The 22,142-nt window shown below is 38.2% G+C and overlaps 1 protein-coding gene across 1 annotated transcript in view; it reads right to left on the reverse strand.

Moving 5' to 3' along the window:
* LOC149249790 (26S proteasome regulatory subunit 6A homolog) overlaps positions 1–22,142 on the reverse strand; it is a 232,233-nt gene that overhangs the window by 43,866 nt on the left and 166,225 nt on the right. Inside the window, exon 7 of the mRNA XM_089458782.1 lies at positions 21,508–21,595. Within this exon, the coding sequence (XP_089314908.1) occupies positions 21,508–21,595 (88 nt within the window). The remainder of the gene's footprint in view (positions 1–21,507; positions 21,596–22,142) is intronic.

The following is a 22,142-nucleotide window of genomic DNA, read 5'->3' on the forward strand; positions in this document are numbered from 1 at the left end:
TTATCCAAGGAGGTTGATTTCTCTAGTGCACAGGAGTCGTACGAGACAGCAAGAAAGGGAGGTTGATTTGCTTGTGAGACAAATTAATTCTCCAGGGTCAATTTGCTTCAGTGGCTCGATTTCTAGAGGCCAATTTTTCCAATAGGGCAGAATTTCCGAGTGCCCAGCAACTGTATTTTTCTATGTATTCTCTGCAGGTCTAACCCAGAATTTTTTCGAGAAATTTAATGAAGGAAGATTGTGTTGGGTGTAAAATTTGTTGTTGTGATGTGACTGATCTCTTCATTTTATTTCCACTGTATTTTTAAGTTAACATACTATTAGTTTCTCTAAGCCCAGCCAAATGATTAATCTGCCAATAAATTTTCATGCCCAAAAATGTATTTTTACTAAAAACCCAGACATAATTTAGATCTAAAATCTACGGACAATTAACACAGCTAAGCTTCTAACAAATTATACATATCAGAAACAAGAAATCCAAGCACATTAACTTTTACACAACTTTTACCCTGGAAAACCCTAGTTTGAAAAACCAACAAGGAGGGATTTTATTAGGCTTCAGAGAATAAATCAATAATATATTACATTAGCAATTCCAGAGAATTCACAACCAAGAACGACCCTAGAAAATGACCCCCCTCCTTTGCATAATACAGCCCAGCAAATGGCCTCTCTCTCTACAGCCTACAACACCTTTCTCTTCAGCAAACTTGTCTCAGAACACGACCTCTCCTCCAACAGAAACTCAGCCCTAAAGATTCGGCAACCAAGAACGACCCTAGAAAATGACCCCCCTCCTTTGCATAATACAGCCCAGCAAATGGCCTCTCTCTCTACAGCCTACAACACCTTTCTCTTCAGCAAACTTGTCTCAGAACACGACCTCTCCTCCAACAGAAACTCAGCCCTAAAGATTCGGCCTCTCTCTCCTATGAACTTGGTTTGGGCATGACCCCTCTCTTCAACAAATGATGGCTTGGGCATGACCCCTCTCTTCAACAAATGATGGCCTGAACATGGCCCCTCTCTCTCTCTGCGAACTCAGTCCCTTCTCCTCAGTTGCTAAACCTTCATTTTTCTCGCCCAAATTGGCTCTCTTCTTTCTCACTCGATGTGATCTCCAAATCATGTCTTTCACCCACTCATTCTAGCAATTTATAATTTCTCTGCTAACCCTATTTCCTCCTTGAGATCTTCAAAGAAAAGATCAAAGGCCAAAATTTTATCTTATCACTTTCTTTTGATCTGGTCAAAAAAGAAATATTAATTTCCAAAGTTATAAACTTTAGAAATCTGAGTTACGAAGCCAATAATAACTAACTAAATTAATTATCATGTTTTTCCTAAGTTTAAACTTAGAAGAACCAAAAAAATCCTGATGAAATAAGTAATTATTAAGGTATCTTCTACATGTCTAGACACAAGACCTATGTAGAGACACATGTCCAAGCTACGATTTTAATATATACCAGTGTTTTTATTTTTTCAGTAAATTCAAAAATATTTGGGATAAACATTTTTGGGGGTTTTAATAGATTGTTGAAGTAAAATAAATCAAATCTGGTATGAGAAAAAATTAACAATATCATGCTTGAGTTTAGGAAAACAAGTAGGACCATGTTTCGCTCATATGGCCGATAAAATGTTGCAAAGTAGCAACTCCTAGATACTCTTTCCAGCTTCAATCAATAGAGTGATGAAGTTTTGAAAATCTAGCATAAAGCCCTATACAGATTGCCCAACTAAACCAAAGTAAGGCACTTTATACCCTGGCAACACATGTTTCCCTTCATAAAAGGTTAGAATTGATCCAAGCATAGTCACCTGGTTCGTGTTTGAGTTTGAATTCAACACAATGAAATTCATAAAAAATTAGTCAAAAATAAATTAATTAATGAAAAGTAGTTGAACCTAGTGACTTAGGATCTAACGTGGAAGGTAAATAGAGACTCTAGCACCACAACTTCAATTTACTTAAATATTTATTCTAAGAAGAAATGGTAAGCACACACATCATTGACACTTGTGACTTGAGATTGTTGTCCTTGTAACAAAAATATGTTGTTAATAGTATAGCCAAATTTTAAGGTGGCAAAGGCCTTCCATTTTTATCTAAGTAATGTCCCGAAGAAAACTCAGTTGATAAATTTAGGGCAACGAGATGTATGAGATTTCTCTTGCAATGATAATTGCTTGTGAATACTTTTTAATTTCCTTGATTAGGCTCTTCTTTCACTTGATTATTATAGTGTTCTTTTTATCAAACAACTACCAAAACATAATAAACAATGAGACAACCTCTCCAACCTTGAGAGGAAAACCCACAGAATTCTTCTTCTTATATAATCTTCAATTGACTTATTCCAAGACCTAGACCCTTGATAGTGAACTTCTCCAAGACCAAGTCAAACTTGCCTCGAGTCAACGATAGATTCTTCTTGACTTCAATCCCTTCTCCAACTTCAACCATGAAATCTTCGACCTTCTTGACTGCAACTTTCGGCCTCCTTGACTGCAATTCTCGACCTCCTGAAACATACTATACTTCGCACGTGTGACAGATTAGAGACTTCTTCTCCTCTTCGCTTGGGTAGGCTTCCTTCTTAGATTATTTCGGCTTGCTATATCAGACTTCTTTTACCCTTGTTTCACCTATTCGGCTTGACTGTAATTTTGACTTTCTGTGGCTGAGAATGTGCCCTAGTTACAGGTCACACGTGTGAGGAGATGAGCCCAAAACAAATCTGAAACATAGTGAGTTTTATCTCTCCTTTGCTTCACTTCTCCTTCTCTTGATTGAGACCCTTTCTTGCCTTGTTAATCGAACTTCTGAGATGATTTTCCATGATGCTAGAATGAGGCTAAGTTCTCCTATATATAGACTTCCTCATCCATGATTTGAGGCCAACTTGAAGTTGTCCCTGGGCCAACTTGAAGTTGTCCCTAGGCCGACTTGATCTTTGAGAAGGTTGACTTGTATTTTGTTTTTATGACTTGGTCTTGGAGAGTTCTTTGACTAGACATTGACTCAAATAAATTTTCTTACAATATGTAACATGCCCAAATGGGTCTTTTCATACATGACAATGACTTTAATGACTCAATGACAAGCCCTAGGAGCTCACAATGGGAGCTTTGACCTAAAAATAAATTTCCTTGAGCATGAAACCCATGCCTCAAGGTCAACAATAATAAATTTATTTTTCTCATTTTATTAAATATATAAACTCACAATTACACATCATTATGAAGACCGAACCTAGTTACATTTTTCAACACTCCCTCTTAACTAGGGAGGTATTCATAATCCACACAAGGTACTTGGACATTCTCATAAGAAGAGTCAGATTGGTAACCCATTTATTTAGCATCATATCATCCAGCATTGTCACATAGCAAGGCCTTAACTAATAGCTCTATCTTTCTACAAGATCAAAACACAATGTTGGTGAGACCAATGATTAATAGACACCATCATCATTGTCTCTTTCGGAACATACTCCACCCGGGTTCTCTCAGAGTATGTTCCACCAGGACTATTCTTATCTTGGATTCCCAGTCCTCAAAGAATATTGGTCCTCTACAACTACTCTTATCTTGGATGCCCTACCACATCCTCAAAGAGTATCAGATGCCAGATGCTTACTCAATCCTCCATTCTTTCTTCCTAAGTGAAGACAAGAATGATGTGTCTATCTCTCCCTCTCAACTAGGGAGGATATACCCATTCCTATGAAGGAATGTACCCATTCCTATAAAAGGAATGTACCCAAGCTCCCTCTTAACCAGGGACTTGACCAAGCCTCCCCTTAACCAGGGACTTGCTTCCAACAACTCTCTAGGTGGAGATCATGGGACAACCAACTGCTTGTAGGACTCCCTCTTTCGATGTCATGAATTTCTTCTTTGTTATGGAGCCTACATCTTTTGGGACTTCTTCGTAGGGCATCGACCATCCATCACTTTCATTCATGAATCATGTCAGTCATGTCATCCTTTCTTTCATCGGAAAGTGATTCACTAATCCACATTTGGCTTTCCTTCATACAACTACATTCTATACAACATGTTTTCTTCAGGATCTTCAATCCTACCACATGAGTACCAGTTGTGGGTGACATCCACAACTCTTCCTTTAGGTAGCCCTGCATTATCCCATCCAAATATTGTTCAAAAATCAAAATAAACATCAAATTGACATTACCTTTGTGATGGTCTTTCATCATGACATTTGTTCGTTTGCATCATCAACATCCTGCATACATATTGACACATCTCCAAAAAGATATTAAATGTCAAGGGTCTCTTTCTTTTCCAGATTGCATTGGAGTCTACATACCTTTTCCATGAAGATGTCACGGTCAATCCTTCTAGTCAATAGATGTTGATTTCCTTTTCTATGTGACCATAGTTGCACTTTTCACGATCTCTCCTTTCTTCCTTCACATATTACTCCCTAGGAACTTCCATCCATAGTTCCTTTATTTTATCAACCACCTCATATTCCATATGAGGACTTATTATGTTGATTTTATTATGTGATCCATGCCTTTATGCATCCTTTCAAAGGAGGAGATCCCTTTCTTTTCCTCATGCTCATGAGGTGGACAACTTATCCATGCTATTTGCAACTATATGACATGACTCAATTTTATCAAATACAAGCATACATACCTCATCTCTTTCTTTTGGTCATCTTCAATGGCAGCTTCCTTGATTGAAGGTTCTTCAATCATCTTAACCTACTTCATTTCTTAGTCATCATACCATCATCCCATGAATCCCTCACAAGGTGGAATTCCTGGCAAGACACTTGCTTCTTTCAATAGGTGAATCTTCCTTTGAAGATTCAATGGAGGATATTGATCATCCTCATCCTGCAAGTGCTCCTCTTGAATGATGTATGATGAGCTCTATACTGTTGAAGAATCTAGGGCAGTTAGAGTTAATTAGATTCTTCTTAGCATGATAACTATTTGTGAGGTGTTTTCAATTTTTCTTCTTATACCAATCTTCACTTATTATTATTAGAGTGTGTCTTCTTTAGTTCATCAAATAGCTACCAAAACAAAGAGACAAGAACACAAGATGTTGGCATCCTGCCAAGGCCAAAACCTCTCCCTCTTGGAGAGGAAAACCCGCACAAAATTCTTCTTATAGAGATTCCAATTGACGAATATCAAGACCATGACCCTTGACCTACTAGGCCACTCCAAGACCAAGACACCAATCCTCTTCTTTGTCACTGCTGAGATCATCATCATCATTGTTGTACCATGACTGCTTCTTCAGCTAGATCATTGTTGCACCATGACTGCTCCTTCATTGAGATCTTTATTACTGTTGTATCAATGCTACACCTTCATTGAGACCTTGATGCACCAATGCTTTACCTTCACCGAGAACCTTATCTCATCAATGAGATCTTCATTTATATATATATATACCAAAATCTTCATCTTCGTTAGTATCATGACTGTTGTCATAATCACAATGATGACTGTGTCTAGGATATATATACTGCACCGAGATCCTTCCTCTATCATGAATGTCGAGGTCATGATCATATCTTCTTCTGCACTGTAACCTTCACCGAGATTGTAGCCCTGTTCTTCTTGCACCGAGGTCTACTGCAATTATGTCGAGGCTATATTACAGTGACCCTTTAACTAGGCCGACATTGCAGAGAAGTATGCAAGGAGATCACTATACTTATCACTGAAATTTTGTACCTTCCTGTACCTATCCGAGATTGCAGACTTGTCTGAAAATCTGAGCTTTTGTGGTGACCCTAGCTGGGTATATATAGTTGTTGCGTCTCCATAAATAAGCCGACATGACAATGAAGTGTTGTGTCACTTCATTTGAGCCAACATGATTGTTCTTCATATCGTTTTGCTGGCCGACTTGACTGTATTTGACATCGTTTTGTTTGCTGCTCATTTCAAGAGGATTGTGCTTGTCTTGGAGGGCTAATCTAGTCACTAGGTAGACTTATATTCATTACATATATGCTCAAGAAGAGCATGACATTGACTCTTTGACATCCTAAGGCTCTCAATGGGAGCCATCTATAAAATAAACCTCTTTCTCATGAAACCCATGCAGCAAGGAATAATAAATTTATTTTCTTGTTTTACAAAAATCATAATTACAATGTCATGAAAACCGAAGCTAGTTACATTTTTCTTCAACATATACTGAATGGATTTCTTCTATCCATAAGTACTACTTATGCTTCTAATGAGGTTACCAAGAGCTCCTTTTCACAATAGGTGACTGCCATAGACTTCTATTCAACTCTTTTGCAAGCTTCTTATGATGTCGCGAGCTCTTGATTCATATTGTATGCTTCTTATGATGTCATCTCCAACCATGATGCATTGTATCATGCTTCTAATGATTCCTACCGTGATAGTTATACTTTACAACAGAAACTTGAAAAGAACTAGGTGAGGAAGACTATCTCAATCATAGTAGATATCTTTTACTTCCTCCTTGGATTTCTTCTTTTTAGCTTCTTCCACTTCTTCAGTGATATGGGCTTCTTCCCTTCCTCTTTTGTTGTTGTCCTTCTTGAATTTTGGACAATCTCTTTTATAGTGCCCATACTCATGACAGCCATAACATTGAACCTTGGCCATATTCTTCTTCTTTTTCTGAGGACCAACCTTCCCAGACTTCCCTTTTCTTTTAGTCATGGTAGCAAATGCTTGTGCTTGTTCACTTGATCCTACATCGATTTTTGCCTTCAACCTAGTTTCTTCGATTTTGCATAATGACCATAGTTCATTGAATGGAGTAGCTTCCTTCTTTCCATAGATGTTTGATGTGAAGTTGCCCCATTCCTCTGGTAGTGCATTGAGCACTATGGTAGTCATTTCCCTGTCAGACATTATTTCTCCCAACTCTTGGAGTTGGTCTCTTATTTCTGACACCCTCATAAAATATGAGGCTATTCCTTCTTCCTTGGATATCTTCATTTTGTAGAGTTCTTGTCTTAGTGATATTACTTCTCCAGCAGTACTCACAGAGAATAGTTCCACCAGCTTGTCATATATCTCTTTAGTCATTTCCAACTTTGATACATAGGGTATGAGGGGATCCTTGATGGACTCAATGAGAATCCTTTGAGCCCTTACTTCCCCTTTCATGTACTTTGCAAGTGCTTGAGATTCTTCCTTTGGAGGTTTAGTTATTGAGCCCTTAACATGTTCCACAACTTCATTTTCTATGAGGATCAAATTGGTCCTCTTCTTCCATGCTAGAAAGTTAACTGACCCAACCAACTTGTTGCTCTCCTTGCAAAAAGACATTTTGACTGATTCAGATGTAGACATAAAATTACTTACTTGAGAAGATACTCCTTGATGACAATATCTTCAATTTTTTGCCTTCTTGATCTTTGATGATGTGGTTATAGAAGATTTCTTCTTGAAGAAGATGTCTTCCTTCAAAATGATCCTTGACCCAAAGAGAGGGAGATCACCTTGAATCTTTGATGATGATAACAACTCCTTTCTTCTAGCTTCCCTTGGATGAGTAGACTTCAAGATGCTTCGCTTGTAGGTCTTCTTGAATTTTTGTAGAGGTAGGATCTATTGAGGTCTTCTTTCTTGAGATGAAGATTTGAGCGAGGTTCCAAAAATGCTTCAAGTGTAGACTCTTTCCTTGAGCAAGCTAGGGTATTGATACTTCCTTCGAAATGCCTTGGAGATGAAAGGATCTTCTTGATGCTTTGATGCCCTTGATGCCCTTCTAGAACTTTGATCCTTGAGTGCTTGAGTGTCCTTTATTGAGCTGCCCTTCCTAGACTTGTCACCTTAGCTCTGATACCATGTTGAGAAATCTAGGGCAACGAGATGTAGGAGATTTCTCTTGCAATGATAACTGCTTGTGAATACCTTTTTAATTTCCTTGATTAGGTTCTTCTTTCGCTTGATTATTATAGTGTTCTTTTTATCAAACGGCTACCAAAACATAATAAACAATGAGACAAAGGACACAAGATATAAGTGATTAGCCAGGGCCAAAACCTCTCCAACCTTGAGAGGAAAACCCACAGAATTCTTCTTCTTATAGAATCTTCAATTGACTCATTCCAAGACCTAGACCCTTGACAGTGAACTTCTCCAAGACCAAGTCAAACTTGCCTCAAGTCAACGATAGATTCTTCTTGACTTCAATCCCTTCTCCAACTTCAAACTTTGACCCTAAAATCTTTGACCTTCTTGACTGCAACTTTCGGCCTCCTTGACTACACTTCTCGGCCTCTTGAAACATACTATACTTCACATGCGTAACAAATTGGAGATTTCTTCTCTTTTTTGCTTGGGAAAGCTTCCTTCTTAGATTATTTCAGCTTGCTATATCAAACTTCTTTTACCCTTGTTTCACCTATTCGGCCTGACTGTAATTTTGACTTTCTGTTGTTGAGAATGTAACCTAGTTACAGGTCACACGTGTGAGGAGATGAGCCCAAAACAAATCTGAAACATAGAGAGTTTTATCTCTCCTTTGCTTCACTTCTCCTTCGGTTGATTGAGACCCTTTCTTGCCTTGTTAATCGAACTTCTGAGATGATTTTCCATTATGCTAGAATGAGGTTGAATCCTCCTTGTTGAAAAAAATGTGTAACTAGGTTCAGTCTTCATTAGTATGAAATGTATTCTTGTATATACAAAATTAAAAAGAAATTATTATTATTATTATTATTATTATTATTATTATTATTGGAGCATGGGTTTCATGCTCAAGTTCTTTTATTTTATAGGTCAAGCACCCATTGAGTGCTTCTAGGGTTTGTCCTAGGTATAAGAGTCATTGTCATATATGGAAGACCCTATGGGCACATTGTAAATTGTAAAAGAAAATATATTTTGTCTTGAAAATGTCAAAATACCTCCAAGATCAAGTCGGCCTACATAAGTTGTCAAGTCGGCCTACATGAAGAGCCACATCCACCCTTGAAGGAAGCCTATATATAAGAGGAACTCGTCCTCCATTTGATTCATTCACTCACTCATCTCTCATGCGAAGAAGGAAGCAAAAGAAGGTCAAAGAAGGAAGTGCGAAGAAGAGAAGGACAAAGAAAGTCGAAGTGTTTGGGTCTCTCTACATTCTTCTAGAAGTGCGAAGTTAGGGTTTTTGTGTTGGGCAAGTCTGAGGTTCGATTTTGGAAGCAAGAAGAGAAGGAAGGCAAGTGAAGGTCTCTTAGGGCTTCCTACTAGCCCTAGGACTCAAGTCAAGGCAAGCGAGGTCAAGGGGAAGGCAGTTAGAGGGAGATCGAAGTCTCCTATAGAAGCAGTAGCAGTTGCATCAGTTGTTGGGGAGCAGAATTTCGGATTTACTGGGAAGTCGAAGATATTGCAACAGAAGGCCAAGGAAGACTTGATCTTGGAGGGTATTTGTCTGAGTCTAGGTCATGGTATTCGTCAATTGAAAGATCTAAAAGATAAAAAGAGATTTTCGGGTTTTCCCCTCAAGAGGTGGGGTTTTGGCCCTGGCTTACAGTCTATACAATGTGTCATTGTTCTTACTGTTTTGATAGTTGTTTGATGTATTGCACATTGGAATAAGAAAGATCAAAGCTAATAACTAACAAGATAACACACGCAGTTATCAAGTTAAGAAAATTAACATATACACTGTCCTATTGAATTCTCAACATGTTTTCAGAGCTAGGATCTCTAAGGGCATCATGAAGATCTCCTCTACAATGAAGAAGGTCATCAAAAGGATTGCAAGCCATCTCAAGAAAGGCATCAAAGAGGTATGGAGTCTCATATTCTCTTCAAAGAAGGAATCACTCATAAAAATGGATGAAGGACTCTTCTTTGCTCCTCTGGGACATTCCAAGACGAAGACATCTGGGTGATTGATAGTGGTGCATCAAAGCACATTACTGGTCACTCCTACTATGTGGAACTTGGAGACAACAAGAGCTATCATGTGAAAGGCATTGGATCATCATCCATAAAGCTAGAAGATGGAAGCAACATCCACCTCAACAACATTCTGTTTGTTCCAGGTTTGCACAAAAATCTACTTTCTATTTCAAGCTTAGAAGATAAAGGAGATAGAGTAGCCTTCATTGATGGAAAAGTAGTTGTATGGGCAAAAGACTCAAGCATAGAACAAGCAAAAGTGATTGGTATCCGAGAAGGAAGACTCTACATATTAATATCTCCTATAAATCATGCCCTAGTTCACACTGAGATTAGTCCATGTGAACTTTGGCATAGAAGGTTTGGTCATTTACATTTCAAAATTCTTCCAACCCTAAATTCCATAGTAGATGGAATACCAAATCTAAAGGAGGATCATGAAGGTGTCTGCAAAGGATGTGCATTAGGCAAAAATACCAAGAGACCATTTGGAAGCAGTGCTTCACGGTCGAAAGAAATCTTGGATCTCATTCACTCTGATGTATGTGGCCCTATGACTCCAAAATCACTTGGAGGACATCTTTATTATGTCATATTCATACTCAAGAAAGACCTGGGTTTACTTAATGAAAACCAAGGATGAAGTATTTACTAAATTTCAAGAATTCAAAGCCAAAGTGGAGAACCTTACAGAAAGAAGGATCAAGAAACTAAGATTTGATAATGGAGGACAATATACATCCAAGGAGATCATACCATTTTGTAAGGAATCTGGGATTAAGAGGGAGGTGATAGTTCCATACAATCCCGAGCAAAATCGAGTTGCAGAAAGAAAGAACAGATCCATTGAAGAAAGTGTAAAGTAATGATACACGATCAAGATCTACCTAAGTTTATGTGGGGTGAGGCAACAAGGACAGTAGTCTACATACAAAATCGATGTCCTCACAGATCTCTACATAACAAGATTCTAGAAAAATTGTTAACTAGGAAGAAGCCATCTGTTGATCATCTCTGAATCTTTGGATGTCTTGTGTATATTCATATAGCAAGGACAAAAGAAAGAAGTTGGATCCTTCCGGTGTGAAGGGCATATTTGTTGGGTATAGTAACTCATTGAAAGCTTATAGAATCTATATGAAAGATGGACATCACATTGAAGTTAGTCATGATGTCATATTTGACGAGAGCATAGCATTCAAGAAATCAAAAGAACTTTCTATAGATTCTGATGACGAAGAACTTCCTACATTTGAGGAAGAGGTCGACAAGGAAGGAGAAGGATTTCACTATGAGGAAGAAGGACCTAGTGAACCTGTTCAACCCATGGTCATTCAAGAAACAAGGAAAAGACCTAACTAGTTGAAGTCTACACTACTTGATGCTGAAGGCCATGGCGCAGCTCAAGGATCATTTAGAGAAAGTAAAAGACCCAAGAGATATTCTGGGTATGCTGCATACATGACTAAATTAATAGAAGCAGAACCATCCACCTTTGAAGAGTTTGTAGAACATCGAGAATGGAAAGATGCCATGAATAAAGAATATCAATCTATAATGAAAAATGGAGTCTGGGAGATCGTACTTAGGCCTGAAGACAAATCTGTAGTTGCTTCCAAATGGATCTATAAGATCAAGCATGCAGCTGATGGAAGTATAGATAAGTATAGAAAGAAAGAACAGATCCATTGAAGAGAGTGTAAAGCAATGATACACGATCAAGATCTACCTAAGTTTATGTGGGGTGAGGCAACAAGGACAGTAGTTTACATACAAAATCGATGTCCTCACAGATCTCTACATAACAAGATTCTAGAAAAATTGTTAACTAGGAAGAAGCCATCTGTCGATCATCTCTGAATCTTTGGATGTCTTGTGTATATTCATATAGCAAGGACAAAAGAAAGAAGTTGGATCCTTCCGGTGTGAAGGGCATATTTGTTGGGTATAGTAACTCATTGAAAACTTATAGAATCTATATGAAAGATGGACATCACATTGAAGTTAGTCATGATGTCATATTTGACGAGAGCATAGTATTCAAGAAATCAAAAGAACTTTCTATAGATTTTGATGACGAAGAACTTCCTATATTTAAGGAAGAGGTCGACAAGGAAGGAGAAGGATTTCACTATGAGGAAGAAGGACCTAGTGAACCTGTTCAACCCGTGGTCATTCAAGAAACAAGGAAAAGACCTAACTAGTTGAAGTCTACACTACTTGATGCAGAAGGTCATGGGGCAGCTCAAGGATCATTTAGAGAAAGTAAAAGACCCAAGAGATATTCTGGGTATGCTGCATACATGACTAAATTAATAGAAGCAGAACCATCCACCTTTGAAGAGGTTGTAGAACATCGAGAATGGAAAGATGCCATGAATGAAGAATATCAATCTATAATGAAGAATGGAGTCTGGGAGATCGTACTTAGGCCTGAAGACAAATCTGTAGTTACTTCCAAATGGATCTATAAGATCAAGCATGCAGCTGATGGAAGTATAGATAAGTATAAAGCAAGATTTGTGGCAAGAGGGTTCTCTCAACTTGAAGGCATTGACTATGAAGAAACATTTGCTCCAATAACAAGATATACAACGATTTGATCATTAGTCTCTCTGGCAGCATCGATGGGATGGAACATCCACCAAATGGATGTCAAGACTGTGTTTCTAAATGGCACTATAGATGAAGAAGTCTACATAGAACAACCCTTGGGATTCGAAATCAAAGATAGGAAGGCATATGTTTGCAGATTAAAGAAAGCATTATATGGCCTCAAGCAAGCACCAAGGGCATGGTATGCTAGAATGGATGCATACCTACAGAGACTAGGCTTCACAAAAAGTTTTGTTGACTCAAACCTCTATATTAAGGTTGTAAACAATGAACCTGTAATTATTCTTTTGTATGTAGATGATCTTCTCTTGATAGGTGTAGAAGGTCGAATTGAAGAATGTAAGAAGCAATTGGCAACAAAATTTGACATGAAGGATCTTGGGTTGATGCATTACTATCTGGGACTAGAAGTCTGGCAGGAACCTAATGAAGTCTATTTAGGTCAAGGAAAGTATGTGATCGAGATTTTGAAGAAGTTCAACATGATGGACTGTAAAGAGATGACCACTCTGATGATCACAAACTTGAAAAGACTGAGTTTCGAATCAAGCCCTGTGAATCCCTCCAAATATAGACAATTGATTGGCTCATTAATGTACCTAATGAATACTCGACCAGACATATGTTTTGCAGTAAATGTACTCAATCAATTCTAAGTGGAGTCGAAGCATGATCATTGGATAGCAGCAAAACATATCCTGAGATATCTGCGGGGAACCATCAACTACTGCCTGAAATATGATAGAAGGAATGATGTTCAATTGACTGGTTATACAAATTCTGACTGGGGAGGCAATGAACAAGATGGGAGAAGCACTATAGGAGGATGTTTTAGTTTGGGATCATCTATGGTCTCATGGATGAGCAGAAAACAAAACACCATTGCTTTGAGTAGTGTTGAAGCCAAATATGTTGCAGCATGTGAAGTTAGCTGGGAAGCAGTTTGGTTAAGGAAGTTGTTGTCTGACTTATTTGAAGGACCGATGAACCCTACAGTGATACGTTGTGATAACACTAGTTGTATTCGTTTGTCTGAGGACCCAGTGTTTCATGGGAAGACAAAGCATATCAACAACAAGTATCACTATATACGAGAGCTAGTACAAAATGGTGTGGTGCAGCTACAATATATCTCCACTGATGAGCAAGTAGCTGACATATTGACAAAATCACTTCCAAACAAGAAGCTTGTATACTTAAGGAACAAGCTTAGTTTGGTGGATTTGTCCTCCCGAATTGAGAGGGAGAGATAGACACAATATTTTTGTCTTCACTTGGGAAGAAAGAATGGAGGATTGGGTAACCATCTGGCATTCAATACTCTTTAAGAATGTGGTAGGGCATTCATGACGAGTAGTCGTGGACCGATATTCTTTGAGGATTAGCTACCCAAGACAAGAATAGTCCATAGGGAGGTCATACTCTGTGAACACCTAGGTGGAATATGTAACTTGGAGAGACAATGATGATGGTGTCTACACATCATTGGTCTCGCTAGCATTATGCTTTGATCTTGTGGAGAGATAGAGTTGTTAGTCAAGGCCTTGTTATATGACAATGTTGGTTATTATGATGTTAGAAAGATGGGTTACCAATCCGACTCTTCTTATGAGATCTCCTCAAATTGAGAATGACCATGTACCTCCTATGAATACCTCCCTAGTTAAGAGGGAGTATTGAAAAAAATGTGTAACTAGGTTCGGTCTTCATTAGTATGAAATGTATTCTTGTATATATAAAATGAAAAAAGAAAATATTATTATTATTATTATTATTATTGAAGCATGGGTTTCATGCTCAAGTTCTTTTATTTTATAGGTCAAGCACCCATTGAGTGCTTCTAGGGTTTGTCCTAGGTATAAGAGTCATTGTCATATATGGAAGACCCTATGGGCACATTGTAAATTGTAAAAGAAAATTTATTTTGTCTTGAAAATGTCAAAATACCTCCAAGATCAAGTCGGCCTACATAAGCTATCAAGTTGGCCTACATGAAGAGCCACGTCCACCCTTGAAGGAAGCCTATATATAAGAGCAACTTGTCCTCCATTTGATTCATTCACTCACACATCTCTCATGCGAAGAAGGTGTCAGGCCAGGAGTAACTCCAGACTTGGCAGAAAAACTAATTCGTTTATTTCATTAGGTAGCTATTGCTATATACATGAATGTGACTGATCAGTTCATCTTCTTGATGACTGTTCACATTCCAAATTCACCCAATCGCAGAGGATTAGGTGTCAACATTCCCCCCCTTAATCTGAAGGGATGTTGGTGAGTCCAAGCATCGTTCTGAATCTTTCAAGCTTTTCTCTTCCAAGCGCTTTGGTGAAGATGTCTGCAATTTGCTCATTTGTGGAACAATGACGGAGATGGATTGTTTTGGCCTCAACATGATGTCGGATCAGATGATATTTAGTATTGATGTGCTTTGTACGATCATGGAACTTTGGGTTCTTGGCCAACTTTATTGCAGAGGTGTTATCAATCATGAGTGGAGTTGATTGTACTTGTTTTACCTGCAAATCTTCAAGAATTTTCCTAAGCCACACAATTTCTTTCGTTGCTTCAGCTGCTGCCACGTATTCTGCTTCAGTTGTGGAATCTGCTGGAACTGATTGTTTGCGTGATCTCCAGGAGACAGTTCCTGATCCAAGACTCATAGCATATCCTGAAGTAGATACCCCAGTTTCTTTGTCTCCATCGAAGTCTGAATCAAAGTATCCAATCAAGCTGAAGTCGTCCACCTGTGTATACTTGATTCCAAGGTCTTGAGTTCCCTTCAAGTACCTTAGAACTCTTTTTGCAGCAAACCAATGTCCCTCACAAGGCTTTTGCATGAACCTGGAGAGGATTCCAACAGTAAATGAAATGTCTGGTCTGGTAGTAGTGAGGTAGATGAGACTTCCTACAAGCTATCTATACTTTGTTGCATCCTCAAATTCCTTTCCTTCAATAGATGTGAGCTTTAAGTTTTGTTCCATTGGAGTAGAAAGAGGATTGCACTCTGTCATGCCAAATCTGTTTAACAAATCTCCAATGTATTTCTTTTGAGAAAGAAATATGGATTTTGGATGTTGGGTTACTTCAATGCCAAGATAGTAATGAACATAGCCCAAATCAGTCATTTCAAAACTTTTCCCTAATTCCTTCTTTATGGATGCAATGTAGCTTTCATTGTTCCCTATCATTAAAAGATCATCTACATATACCACAAGATACACAATTGTTTTGCCAACTTTCTTGACAAATAAAGTTGCATCATCAAGATCAAAATGATTGAAGTTGAGTTTCAGAAGATGCTCAGTTAGTTTTTCATACTAGGCTCGCGGTGTTTGTTTGAGGCCATACAAGGACTTCACAAGTTTGCATACTTTATGTTCATGTCCTTTCACAGCAAATCCTTCAGGCTGGGACATAAAAACATTCTCTTTTAAATCTCCATTCAAGAATGCAGTTTTTACATCCATTTGGTGGACTTTCCAACCGTTCTGAGCAGCTAGTGCAAAGAGTGTCCGGATGGTGGCCCATTTTGCTGTGGGGGCAAAAGTTTCCTCATAATCGACCCCTTCCTTCTGTGCAAAACCTTTTGCCACAAGCCTAGCTTTGTGCTTGTCAAGTGAGCCATCAGCTTTGTACTTGTTCTTGTAGACCCACTTGCAGCCAATTGGTTTGGTTCCAAATGGAGGATCAACCAGCTTCCAAGTGCCATTCTTTATGAGAGCATCATACTCCTTTTGCGTCGCTTCTTTCCATTCATCATGAGAAGCAGCTTCTTTGAAGGAAGTTGGTTCAAAATCTGTAGACAAGTTCAATTCACAATCATAAGTAACATCCATATCAACAAGTGAATTAGAGTCATCTACATCACCTCCATCTTGTCGGTTTGATTTTCTGGTTCCTGTTTTTCCAATTTCATCAGGATGAACACTTTCAAGTGTCTTTGTCAGCCACTTCGGGGGACCTTTCTGAGATGGTCCAGGCTGATCTGTTGATTAAGTTGGGACTGAATCAAGATTGAGTCTCCCAATTCTATCAATTACATCACTTAAAGGATCATCAGTTGTTGGAGTTTCATGCAGGGGAGATTGTTCTTCAGAAGAAGATTCCACATGTTGTTCTAGTATAGGAATCCCCCCTTCAAGATGTGGAATCTGATTATCAAATTCTTGAAATGATTTCGTTTTTGCAAATCTATCCAAGCGATCAAGTTGCCGCTCAACAACATTGTCGGATTTGGATGATTCAAGAAAAATGACATCTCTAGATACAACAAACTTTTTATTTACTTCATCATAGAGGCGGTATGCTTTAGAGGTGTTTGAATACCCCAGGAAGATACATTTACGACTTCTAGCACCAAGTTTGTTTCTATGTACCTTTGGTATCAAAGCATAACATGTGGAACCAAAGATCCTGAGATGTTTTACCGAAGGAACATGTCCATACCACAATTCATAAGGAGTCTTGTTTCTTATAGCATTAGATGGACATCTATTCTTTATATATGCAGCACATAGAACAGCATCAACCCAAAACATTATCTTTACATTTTTGAAGAAATGCATGGATCGTACCATATTCAAGATTGTTCTATTCATTCTTTCAGCTACACCATTCTGTTGGGGATTATAAGGCACAGTTGTTTGATGTTTGATCCCATGTTGGCGAAGATAGTTTTCAAATTCATTTGATGTATATTCTTTTCCATTATCAATGCGAATAGACCCAATATGAGATTGTGCATCATTTTCAATCCATTTATGAAAATTCTTGAATGTTTGAAAAGCATCAGATTTGTTCTTCAATAAATAAACCCAACACATTCTGGTGTAATCATCAATAAATGTCATGATATATTTATTTCCATTTGCAGAAGGAACAGGCATTGGACCACATAAATCTGAATGAATGAGTTCAAGCTTCCTATGTGCTCTTGAATGTGAATCATGAAAAGACTGTTTGCTATGCTTTCCTAGAATGCAAGCATCACATTGCTTATGTTTCCTAGGAATTGTAGGCAAACCAGCAACACCATTTTTCTTCAATAAGCGGAGACTGTCATAGTTTAAATGTCCAAATCTAGCATGCCATAATAAACTTGATGGAAGTGTACCTTCTTCATGATGAGAAATATATGAGAAATGATGTGCATGAGCAGAGGTTCCTTGCAGTTTGAGAAGCCTTTCTTCTTCTATTCCCCTCATGACAAGTGAGTGGTCAGATGCTTTTCTTACCTCAAACTTGCCATCAAACATATGAATGGAGTGACCTTGCTGGCGGATGTGGACCAAGGACAGCAAGTTTCTCTTGAGCTGTGGGAGATATAGAACATGATCCAAAAGAAAGTCTGGAAGACCAGGCAGTTTAAGCCTGATTGTGCCAAGCACTGATGGCTTGATTTTTGACTGATCTGCAAAGTATACTGCTCCATCAACATTGTCAGTGAAATCTTCAAAAAAATCTTTCCTATGAGTCATATGACAGGTTGCTCCTGAATCAAGCAACCAATCATTTTTCGAAGAAGCAAGTGAAGCATTAAACAAATCTTCATTTACTCCAATGTTACATTGTGCCTCAATATACTGAGTGGATTCAGGTGCTTTACCTTTGTCTGTATCATCAGTTTTACCTTTCTGCTGGTTTCTTTTCTGCTCAATTTTGTCCCATGGTAGCTTCCATGTAGAAGCATCATGTGATCCATTTCATTTGCAGCGAATGCAACGCAGATCTGCCTTTTCTCCTTGAGAATGTCTGCCCCCCCTGCCTCTAAAGTATCTTCCTCTTCCTCTTCGTCCACCTCTTCCTCTTGTAGAATCTTGAGAAGGATGTTGTTCTTTATGAGCAAGGCACACAGTCTCTTCAGAAGATTCAGGGGCTGTCTTCTTTCCAAAGGCTTTTTCTCTTTCAGCAAACTTTTTCACAAGAGAGTCAAAGGTTATATCTTTAAGATTTCCATTTGCTTGTAAAGACTTAAGATAATTGGAGTAAGTAGGATAGAGTGCCTTGAGAAAAGCAATAAGAGGGATATCCAGCTCAACCTTAGTGGATTTTATATCATGCATTATAGACTTTACTTCAAAGTTCAGATGCAAGAGCAAGAGGATCATTATTTTGCAGTTCAAGAGTGAAGAGTTTAATCATGAGTTGGACTACCTCAAGTGCAGAATGTGAGTCATAGAGTTCTTTCAGCTTTTGTAAAGCTTCAAAGGCAATTAAATATGATGAAATATGGCGACTTACTTCTTCATTTACAGATGCTGTGATTAATGCATATGCTTTGTTGTTCTTGTTATCCCAAATGACGAGCTCTTTGTCTGATGTAGGCTGTACTGGGTCGTTGTCTCCTTCTCCGACACACACTCCCTTCCACAACTCATTGAAGATGAGGGTGTGTTTTATCATCCGGGACCATTCAGGATAGTTCTCCTTGCCAGTGAGAACTATTCCTACCATAGAGATGATTGAATGCATTCTGTAAAAAATACTTCTGCTGATATACAGTGAAATTGTACTCAAAAGGGCAAAAAAAATTTCAAACACTTTTATGTACTGTTTCTTCAAATCCCTCCAAGGATCCTCATATAATATATCCACCATATTCCATATCTACAAACTCAGTTCATAACTCATTCAAATGAAAACCATAATATATATATACTGGTTAATATAACCACAGCGCACATATATATATATATATATATATATACATATATATATATATATATATATATTATATATATACTGATCAATGTAACCACAGCGCACATATAGCACACAGCTTTAGCGCACATATAAATCACCGCTTTAATATAGCCACAGCAACACGCATTAATTCAGCACTCTATCTCAAATAAAAAGAACACCGCATACCATTATCAGCACCATTATCTCAGGCCACGGGTTATACAGTCCACAGTTATATGTCAGGCCACGGTTTATATATAATATACAGTCCAGGTTATAACTCGGTCCACGGTTTAAGCACAATACAACTCAGTCCACGGTTATATCTCAGGCCACGGGTTATACAGTCCACAGTTATATGTCAGGCCACGGTTTATATATAATATACAGTCCAGGTTATAACTCGGTCCACGGTTATATACAACCCAATTCAATGTTGCACATTACAGAGTATTAAACCAGGATATGAATATCAGACCAACGCACATATAAACTTCACCGCACATACCAGGAGTTTTAACCAATGCACAAAGAATACGCACAGAGACTCGGAGATTATTCAACACAAAATATAAACCACAGAGCCCCACATAATTTACTGCTTCATACCAGAGATTCAATGCACACCATTGTATTCAACGCTCCATTCCCACGCTACAGCGTTGCATTCAATGTTGTATTCAACGGAGTTCAACCTACGCTTTCAATACGACCTTCACCACAGTCCATTCATCACACAGAGACTATGAATCGATGCATAGAGATGCTTCAGTGTATTCATTGCTCGAACTATTCAACACACTCGCTGCGATGTCAGGACAGAGGCAGCGCTCAGGACAGAGGCAATGGCAGAGATGAAGGGAGTTACATCTATTTTTAGAACCTGGGAGCTCTGATACCATGTCAGGCCAGGAGTAACTCCAGACTTGGCAGAAAAACTGATTCGTTTATTTCATTAGGTAGCTATTGTTATATACATGAATGTGACTGATCAGTTCATCTTCTTGATGACTGTTCACATTCCAAATTCACCCAATCGCAGAGGATTAGGTGTCAACAGAAGGAAGTAGAAGAAGATCGGAGAAGGAAGTGCAAAGAAGAGAAGGGCAAAGAAAGTCGAAGTGTTTGGGTCTCTCTACATTCTTCTGGAAGTGCGAAGTTAAGGTTTATGTGTTGGGCAAGTCTGAGGCTCGATTTTGGAAGCAAGAAGAGAAGGAAGGCAAGCGAAGGTCTCTTATGGCTTCCTACTAGCCCTACAACTCAAGTCAAGGCAAGCGAGGTCAAGGGGAACGCAGTTAGAGGGAGATCAAAGTCTCCTATAGAAGCAACAGCAGTTGCAGCAGTCACTGGGGAGTAGAATTTCAGATTTACTGGGAAGTCAAATATATTGTAGCAAAAGGCCAAGGAAGACTTGATCTTAGAGGGCATTTGTCTAAGTCTAGATCATGGTATTCGTCAACTGAAAGATCTGAAAGATAAGAAGAGATTTTCGGGTTTTCCCCTCAAGAGGAGGGGTTTTGGCCCTGGCTTGCAGCGTATACACTATGTCATTGTTCTTACTGTTTTGATAGTTGTTTGATGCATTGCACATTGGAATAAGAAAGATCAAAGCTAATAAGTAAAAAGACAACAAAAGCAGTTATCAAGTTAAAAGAATTAACATATACATTGCCCTATTGAATTCTCAACAGTCCTATATATAGACTTCCTCATCCATGATTTGAGGACAACTTCAAGCTTTCCCTAGGCCGACTTGTATTTTGCTTTTATGACTTGGTCTTGGCGAGTTCTTTGACTAGACTTTGACTCAAATAAATTTTCTTACAATCTGCAACATGCACAAATGGATCTTTTCATACATGACAATGACTTTAATGACTCAATGACAAGCCCTAGGAGCTCACAATGGGAGATTTGACCTAAAAAAAAATTCCTTGAGCATGAAACCCAGGCGTCAAGGTCAACAATAATAAAAGTATTTTCTCATTTTATTAAATACATAAACTCATAATTACACGTATCATTATGAAGACCAAACCTAGTTACATTTTTCAACAAACTCAAGTGAACATCATTAATGATTGTCAAATCCACCCACTACATCATCCTCTCAAGTGTAACATATTGTAATTATATTATGTGGTAAACATAAAAATATGTCAATTGTCCTTGTTTAACCAGAAATATTATTGGTAGCTCGGCCAGATTTCAGGGTAGCAAAAGGGTGTGGTATATTTAACCACCTTTTCAGGTCACAAAACCAAGTACTATCACATATTTTTTTGAAATACACTCATGGTCATGAAGCTCTCACCTTTATACGATCATCACTGCTAAATCCATCGAGCTGATTCAGTAACTCTAGCATAGTGCGTTGTACTTCTCTATCCCCACTTACTTCACTGCAACAAGAATAACATCATGATTAGATACAACACATTCCACAGAGAATTATGCAACCAGTTTTACTTCATATCACCCCTTTTACTCAGATGAAAAGCTTCTAATTAGGTGTTGATTTAAGATTTTACAATATTCTGAGTTGTAGAAAAGTAACATCTAGACCCTAAATCATTGTCTAGAAAATTACAGGTATGAATTATAGTAAAGAAGCAGAAACTAGACTAAATTTACAGACCATGATAAATTGCAAGGCGACTCTTGCACTAAAGGAATGACTTGAGCTAAAAATAATGCTAGTATCAGACAATACAATAGATTAAAAAAAATAAAAACTAAAAAACACAGCACTTTCAGAGATATGCACGTCTATAGATTCAAGTTGAGAGATTACAAACTAGTAATAATCCAATCATCCAACTCAGAAAAGAGAACACAAGTTGTCCTCGACATGTTGGAAATATTTCAACATACGAACAGCTAAATGTGCTAGACCAATTATACCAAACATTATGACGTCGGTCGAAGAACTGTAAAGGGGGCATAAAC

The sequence above is a fragment of the Pinus tabuliformis genome, chromosome 7 (assembly GCF_031772625.1).
Source record: "Pinus tabuliformis cultivar Carrire ecotype Pingquan chromosome 7, CPIR1, whole genome shotgun sequence".
Classification (NCBI taxonomy): Eukaryota; Viridiplantae; Streptophyta; class Pinopsida; order Pinales; family Pinaceae; genus Pinus; species Pinus tabuliformis.